The sequence below is a fragment of the Metopolophium dirhodum genome, chromosome 3 (genome assembly GCF_019925205.1).
Source record: "Metopolophium dirhodum isolate CAU chromosome 3, ASM1992520v1, whole genome shotgun sequence".
Lineage (NCBI taxonomy): Eukaryota > Metazoa > Arthropoda > Insecta > Hemiptera > Aphididae > Metopolophium > Metopolophium dirhodum.
Window position 1 is genome coordinate 8,244,444 of NC_083562.1, and position 9,030 is coordinate 8,253,473.

Genomic DNA, 9,030 nt, shown 5'->3' on the forward strand with positions numbered 1-9,030 from the left:
ACACCTACCTACTACAACGCATATATGTGTTCATTTATTAAACAAGTTTTGTAAAATACATGTCACTGTACTGTATACACACTGGAACATTAATATTTTGTATAATGCCTACCTAATATACTTTCGTCATAGACTAAAATCGGGATGTTTATAACATTGTGGTAAATGTTAATGGCCAAACCTACGTAAAGATGCAGCTGAGATTTTAATTTCACACGGATGGAAAAATTTGATGATAAATTATTTACCTGGAAAACGTAATACCTACATAATATTATATTTATATAGTAATATGTAGCTGATTCAGCCAGTGCGTGAGAAAATACAATTTTACTACTTGCACACGAGTATAATATTTTCCGAGTATTTGGGCGATCGTTAAACGAACCGGAACGACAATAATAATTACTGTATTAAGTAATTATAAATAAAAATATCGAATGATTGTGTGCCTACATAAACATATTATTATTACACTCGTTAAGATCGGAAATATTCACACGCTCTAATAGGTATAATGGGTATAATAGCCATTATATGGTATAAAGCGGTACCCATACTGCGGTAACCGTACGTAAACGTATAATATAATATATCCGTGTACAGCAGACACAATACAAATTGGTATTATAATAAAATAAAATAGTTAATAGTAAAATTATGTGATATTATATTATTATTATATCGACGAAACTACGATAAATTAGTCGTTATAACCGCATTTACTGCAGCGTTATTTAAAAGTATTTACCCGCAAACCGGACGATTAGTCATGACAATATAATATAATGTTTTCGTACACAATCGTTAATTATTATTTATTACTATATAATATTATTATTATATCATAGAGACGGGAAAAAAATATCCCTCCGTGGAATATAATAATATACGGTAGATATATGAGGTACCTATATATATACCCGATGTATAAGCACGATATTGTTTTCAAAACAAAACGAATAAATATTATATTACCTATTTATATGTACAGAACTATATTATATAAGAACCTACAGAATTATAACGATAATTTACACATACAAGACGAGTGTATATCATGTACGCACGCAGTTGAAGGGTAAACATATATATTGTGTTTAATATTTATATACATATTATAATTATAGCTCAATAAATGTTTCGCTCCGTTGATTTTATAATTGAATATTTACCGCGCAAAATTTGCATATCGGTAATCATCGTTCACGGACATTTAATATTATCATACCTATAACGTCAATAATGTGATGAATATATTATGCTATGGATATTATGTGACTACTAATATTTCTATATCGTTATAATCGTAGGTATATTCTATTCGGTTTCCACGCACGTATAATATTCCTACCTATAATGCATAATGACAATATAATATATCAATATGGTATATTGGTATGTTGTAAATGTATAGATATAATATATATACCTACCACACCGAGTCTGACCACTCTGATTTGCTAGATCAAGAATACGTAGGTACATACTTACATATACATGATAAATTATACATGTGCGTCGGACGTCGGCTGTCGCACTAGAAATTATAAAAAAAATAAAAATATTATGTAGGTACATTATTATAGTTTAGGTGTTTATATTTTATTGTGTACAAGTTTATTTGGATGATATTACTTTTTACGATTTATAGGTAATATTATATTATCGTGGACTTATATCGAATCTTGGGGAAATACGTTTTTTACGTTTCTTTCGACACTCGTGAGATTTAAATAACTATATATTATATACTACATAGGTTCAATAACTACCTTACCATATTTATTTTATGAATGAATCCGCGTGTTTGCAGCCGGTGTATAAATGTAGATATATTTAGATATAGGTATACTTGTTAATATAATACAGCCAGTTGCGATCTGTTTGTAACGAATATATATAGGATGATAATATTCTTACTTTATGTATCTATAATATGTCAAATTATTTCTAGTTCACAGGCCTATTGCAGATTTACCGCTCAGATAACATAATATTAGGTATATATATTTACCAACTATACAATTATTGAAATACGATACATAGGTCAGCAATTGTCACTATATGAGTATAGGAAATGGTAATAGTTAATAAATAACAATCACGCAATTTACAATTTTTATCCTTTTTTTTGCAAAGCGTCTGGAAATCTATAATACGCCAGCTACATTGAATAATACATTATTTACTATAGTTAAAAAGTATATAATATGACGTACTACGCGACCTACTTATTCGGACCTATTTTCATAAATATAGTTTGTTTTATTGTATGTATACGGGTGCAGCACCGCCTAACATAATATAATAATATTCGATTCAATATTTTAGTAAAATATATCGATGGCCAGTTAGGACCGCGTATATTTTTGTGTATAGACTCATACAAGTAATATGGGAGTTTAGATCGCGATTTATACGTTTTACGAACGTCTTCTACATTAATTTATACTACCCTTAACCTATACTATACTTTATGTCATAAATATGAAAAGAATTATTGTAGTGACGACACTATATACAACTATTATGCTTGTATCATCATATTATTTTAAACGCGTCGATAAAAATTCCAAACGTAAAATTTAACGTATAGGTACGTATAATATATAGTATAGTATAATATATAGGTAGCTGGTATAGTACGCAATATAATATACCGTGACGGTGTTATATATTTTTATATACCTATACTATACATAGGTATATATTATAAAGAGTCTTGTATGAAATTTAAAAAAATATCTCCTTTAACGAGTTATACGTACTGCACCGACAAATCCGACGACGGTGGCTCGGTGGCGGTTCGTATATACGGTATATATGCTGCACATTGTCCCCAAGTTTTTGTAGACACTTTTTTCTGTCTCTCTCTCTCTCTCTCCTTTTTCCAGAATATTAACCTCGCACAGTGTGCAGTATAGTAGTATACACGACGACTGTACACGTACACACTCACTGTATACGGTTCTTTGGGCCGCCTAACACGCAAAGTGACACCGAATTATTTATCGACAAACTGCATCGAACATCTGCTAGTGAGATATATATATATTTTTTTTTTATACTTTTATTTTATTCGTTTTAAAAATACCGCCGCTGCGGTGTGCGCGTATTATATTATCATGTATTACACTCAATGTGACCGTATCATTATTATTATACACCTATATATATATATATATATATATGTATGGTTTACGGTTATATATATATAATACGACATTATACGATGTGCAGTTCTCGTGCCCGCAGTCGAGGGTTTATTACGCGCGCGCGTTGCCATTGTACATAATATAATATATGACGTGTACATACATGAGATGTTCTGTAATGGTATACGATCGCGAATCCGTACGAATTTCCAAAAGTGTGACACCATATAAAAATGAAGGAAAAGATAAAAATAAAAAATGTAATAAACGCGTTAACACGTCGCGGAAATCGTGTCGTATTTGCTGCCGGCCCTATATATAGGCGTATGTAACAATATATAATATATTATAATATATGCGTATATTGAATATGATTTTATTCGCACAGATGAATTTTATTAGCCGTTTATATAGCCTATATATATGTAACCTATATATAATATTATATACCTACTTAATATGATTTCAGATAAATGTTTGATATAAAAATAAATGTAGCTATATAGTTATATATGTCTACACCTCTTATTTATATACGCAGTATACAGGTAACATTTTTATAGAATTATAGGTATTTATATTTTTTTTTTATACACTTCAAGCACTTCAAAGGTTTTTTTTGCAATATTTTATATACGCGGGTATATACCTACCTACTAAACATATTCAAAAAATATATATGCAAATATTAGCTATATACTACTATATTATACTTAACTCTATATATATGCCCACCCACCCGCTCCTATTAAAGCTTATTAAGACTTACGCAAACCTAACAATTTATACATATAAACCGGTGACTGACTTTTCAACACGAAGCAGTTTCTACGACGAAACTATATCAGAACGTCCGAATGTTGTATACCTATATATTAATACAGTTTATCAATATATATAATATATATATATAATAGCTAGGACTCTGTTTTTCTTTACAGCGACCCGCGGGTAATGTATATATTCGTCTGCAGTGCATATCGAAACTTCGATGAATGATGTATTATTTGGCTTTCCAGTATAATATAATATATATTATATATTATTTACTGCAAAGCGTGCAGTGAAAATAACAAGTTATAATCATGCGTGGTAATTATACATATAGATGCGTGCTTATATAAGAACATCACATTACTACGAAATATGTTGTACACTTGACGTACCTATATGCTCGTCTTGATCGAGAAATTTACAAAATAAAAATAAAAAACGGATAGTGAGTCATGTTTATTATTTATGTACGAGTTACGAGCATACAATATAGGTAGGTATACTACGCATTTTTGCGGTTGCAGTTATTTTGAGTTTAAATATGTAAAATAGATTACATTTATCGAATCACTCCAACGTTTTGAACATTCTTTGATAGGTGCCTAATTTTTGATAGGCATTAATACATTATAAGCTAACCTAAATTTATTTATAATTATTGCATAAGAGCAGAAATCATCTATACAAATAATAAACGCATTTGAGTTCATTAAATTTCGAAAAATTTATATGTATTACCGATATATTGTGTGTATATAGATGTTCCATTAATACTTAGGTACATATAAGGCAGCGCTAAAAATTGCATAAATATGGCAATATAGGTATATCAGAAACAAGATATTATATTATATTATTTTTATAGTAAGTATATAATAGATCATCTATATATACCTATATAATTAATATCAGCACACCGCATCACATGTAATTTTCTATAGGTACAGGTATAATATAATATATAATACAGGTAAAATAACAGTAAAGGGTTGTTTCTTGTTATATATGTACCTAATTATTATTATATATGACTGATAAGGCGATGGGCTAAATCCTCGAGGAGCACTGAAGATTTCGTCGTTGAAATATGCTGCAGATACAAGAACATTACCTGCTATATAGTTTGCCCATATTCACAGTCTAGACCTTTTTAGCCGGAAACTTCCCAAACAGGACCACCGCGGAAAAAGAGAATAAAAATTATGAATAAGTATAATACTATAATCATATACCTAATATAATATATATCATACCGTAGAGCTAGTCTTCTTCAGTAGCATATTATTGTACATAGGTAAAAACGGCGCGCATATATTATATATATATATACAAATATTATTATAAACCCTCCCCAAGTCCGCATTTTAATATGAGCGGGGGCCTCACACACTGACACATATCCGTGTCAATATTGGCATAACAACATTCGTCAATATATTAATATTTTGCGTATGTGTGTGCGCGTGTAAGTACGGGGTGAGAGGGCGAGCGGGCGAGCAGTTAAAAAAAAAACAGAAAACATATAAAAAAAAGTAGTGGGGATAATAATAATAATAATAAACACAATACGAATGACAATAATAATAATAATAATATACAATAATACGCGATATAATACAATACGCACCGCTGAAAAAGGGGGCGCAGCTGCGACAAATGGTGTCCGGGCGACGGCAGCGCCGAGCGACGCACCACCGCGGCCGACGACGCTGGGCGTGGCTCCGCTGCCATTGGTCGGGGGCGGGCGGGCGTAGCCGCAGCCGCCGCCGCCGCCGGGATTGCGCGCTTCGGCACAGCGGCGACCACATCACCGACGACGATCAGTCTTCTGACACTGCACGTTCCGTTCGCACGCGCGCCCTTCGCATCGCACGAATTATTTTATTTCCAAACCATAACGTCGTTTTGGTCCGTACCGTGTTTGCTCGACGCCGCCGCTCTGATCGCGTGCGCGCACATGACACTATCCGCCGATCGTCATTATCGTTTTATATTTTCTATCGACTCGCTCAAGTTATATTTGTGATTTCGTGTTGTTTCACTCCCATTCTCCAACAATGGTGACCAAATCGCTGAACGGACCCAGTTTCACCATCAACCACATATTGGGCCGTCTGGATGTGGACGACGAACGGGACTGCAAGAGCCCCGGACCGTCGACATCCCGGTCGTTCACCACCGGCAGCGAGGCCAGCGACTGTAGTGGCGACGATTGTCTGTGCGCCCCGGTCGACTACAGCACGCGGCCGGGTGGCAGCCCTTCGCCGCCGACGACGCCCGGTGACACGCACCGCCATCACCGCCATCACCACAACAGGCGTCCGCATCCTCCGTCACCGTCCACGACCGAAATCAAAGAGGAAGACGACGATGACCTGCCCAAGGGTGACAAGTCACCGCAGCGGGACGGTGCCAGCAAGAACAAGGACGATGCGACCACCACACCGACGCCAGTCGACGACAAAAACAAGAAACCCAATTACAGTTACAACGCTCTGATAATGATGGCCATATCGGAAAGCCCGCAGAAGCGGCTCACGCTCAGCGGCATCTACGAATACATCATGAACAAGTTCCCGTTCTACCGGATGAACACGCCCGCATGGCAGAACAGCATCCGGCACAACCTGTCGCTGAACAAGTGTTTCGTCAAGATACCGCGGAGCTTCGACGACCCGGGCAAAGGAAACTACTGGATGATCGACCCAAACAGCAGCGATGTGTACATCGGCGGCACCACCGGCAAGCTGCGCCGCCGGTCCACGCAATCGTCCCGGCACCGCATCGCGTACCGTCCACCGATGCCGCCGCACAGCGTGGTCATGCCACAGTCGCATCACCATCACCATCACCACCACGCGGCCGCCGCAGCCGCTGCCGCCGCCGCCGCCTTCTACCATCACCGCGGCGGACCGCCACACCATCCTGCGGCCGGCGCGGCCGGCTGGCCCGGCGTGGCCGACTACCCGTCCGCCGCAGCCGCCGCGGCCGGCTTCGACTACCTGCACCAGTACTTCTGGCCACAGTCCACCGGCGCGTACCAACAGCAGCAGCAGCAGCAGCAGCGGCCGTCGCCGTCACCGCCCGCCACCTCCGCGGGTTACTCGATCAGTCAGCTGCTCAGGCCCACCCTGCAGGTGCCGCCCAGGAGGCCCACGGCCGTCATACACCCCGCGGCCGCCGGCGCCCTGCTCCAGGCCACCATGAACAGACACCATCATCATCTGCAGCAGCAGTAGTAGACGCGATGTAAGCGAGAAAAATGAATTTTTTTTTCAAAGTTACCCTATGAGTGTTTTGCACACATACATGTACATAATGATATATAATTGTGAATGCAATTTTTACGCTGCTTCGGCGATTTTGAGTCCTGTGCTAGGTACACTATTTTATTTTTCGTTTCGTATTATATATACAGTGTTGATCTCTCGAAAATAAACTATTATATTATTATCATTGTGTACATAATATTATAATTACGACGTATACACGTACAATATAATATAATAATATTATATGTACCATGTATTGTGTGGAGGTATATATATAAGTCAATGTGTGACAATTTATTTCGTTCGACTCGTAAAAATAATACATCACCACGGCTGCAGACGGTTGAGTATTGATATAGTTTCTCAAATTTGCGTTTTGAATATTGTTTATACTTCTACACTTTACACGGTATAAATATTGTATAATGTTATGTATTATGTGTTATTATATTATGTTATGTGTCTATGTTCTAGTCACACGAGATCGGTCCTATATATATATACGTATACGCGAGTACATTTAGGTACGTTATGTTATATATTTATATATTAAAATACAAAGATATAGGGTTTGCGTGATGCTTATAAATATGTTTCCTATATATATATATAATATTATGTATATAGTTCTATATTATTATTACGTATTTATATTTATAATAAGCATGTCACAAGTGCCTTAAAATAATTATAATATATGTGTATCATATAAGACCCAACTATAATATACCTATTATATACTATCTAGATATACAGTAAACCTACCTATATATTATATATTATGTTTTAGGAAATAAGTGCATTTCGATTGTTGAATAAATATAATAATAATATTATTATTATGATGATGTTACACGTTTGCAAGTTCGTTTGTTCGATGGCATCGTTAAAAAAAATATGAATAATAATAGTGTTTATATATATTTTATATTATGTACTCAGCTATACTCGGTTATTATATTATGTTGTAATATAATAATTATTCTTTATGAATATTATTATCATGTGTATACTCATACCTATATTATTATTGTATATTATTTTTATTTAATTGTTGTCGTTATAATATAGGTACCTATATATACCTATATATTATTATTAATATTAATATAATAAACGATATTTTATTACGATAAACGAACTGGATGTATTTATTTACTATTTACTATTTTTTTTTTCTTTAACTCATAAAATAACGCGAGGCGTCGTTGGTATTAAAAATACATATAAAACAAAGTATAATATTATGAAACGCGTACCTCCAATAATATTAGGTATACGCGTCCGAATTTACAAAACGGAACAAAACAACAATAATAATAATATTCGACGGAGATTTTCGTTGACCCGTTGTTTGCGGATAATAAATTTTAAAGTTACGTGTGTGTGTGTGTGTACGTCGTCTATATATTATTGTACGTGAAATCGGTTGTGTGTGTGTGTGTACACTCAACGAGCACACAAAAAGATCAAATTTCGACGCAGATAAACTAACGCTAACTGGCAATGAATGGGCGCGCGCGCGTATTCCAATCCCTCAAACGGATTACGGCGAGCGTACCTACATATGTATATAATATTATAATAAACGCGGGCAAGTCCGAACTGCAGTTAAGTGTATATTCGTTGTGATGTAAGTATATAGAGTTGCAGAAGAAAAAACGAACCGAACGTCCGAGGTTATAGAAAAAAAAAACAAAAAAAAAAAAAATCTTACCGAACTTGTTTAACGTAATAGCATACGTTGTTCGGGACAACAACTATTGTTCCGGGTGGGTATTTGTATTGTATAAAATTTAGGGATATAACAAAATATTATTACAGTC

The 9,030-nt window shown here is 35.4% G+C and overlaps 1 protein-coding gene across 1 annotated transcript; it reads left to right on the top strand.

The window, feature by feature from the left end:
• Positions 1 to 5,727: 5,727 nt before the first annotated feature.
• LOC132941767 (fork head domain transcription factor slp1-like) lies at positions 5,728 to 8,293 on the top strand. The gene has a single exon (XM_061009925.1). It carries the CDS (start codon positions 5,990 to 5,992, stop codon positions 7,169 to 7,171), a length of 1,182 nt encoding a protein of 393 aa, XP_060865908.1. The 5' UTR covers positions 5,728 to 5,989; the 3' UTR covers positions 7,172 to 8,293.
• Positions 8,294 to 9,030: the final 737 nt, after the last annotated feature.

Bases quoted from the DNA above. Each gene is read 5' to 3' on its own strand.
- LOC132941767 (XM_061009925.1), top strand. From the start codon at position 5,990: ATGGTGACCAAATCGCTGAACGGACCCAGTTTCACCATCAACCACATA.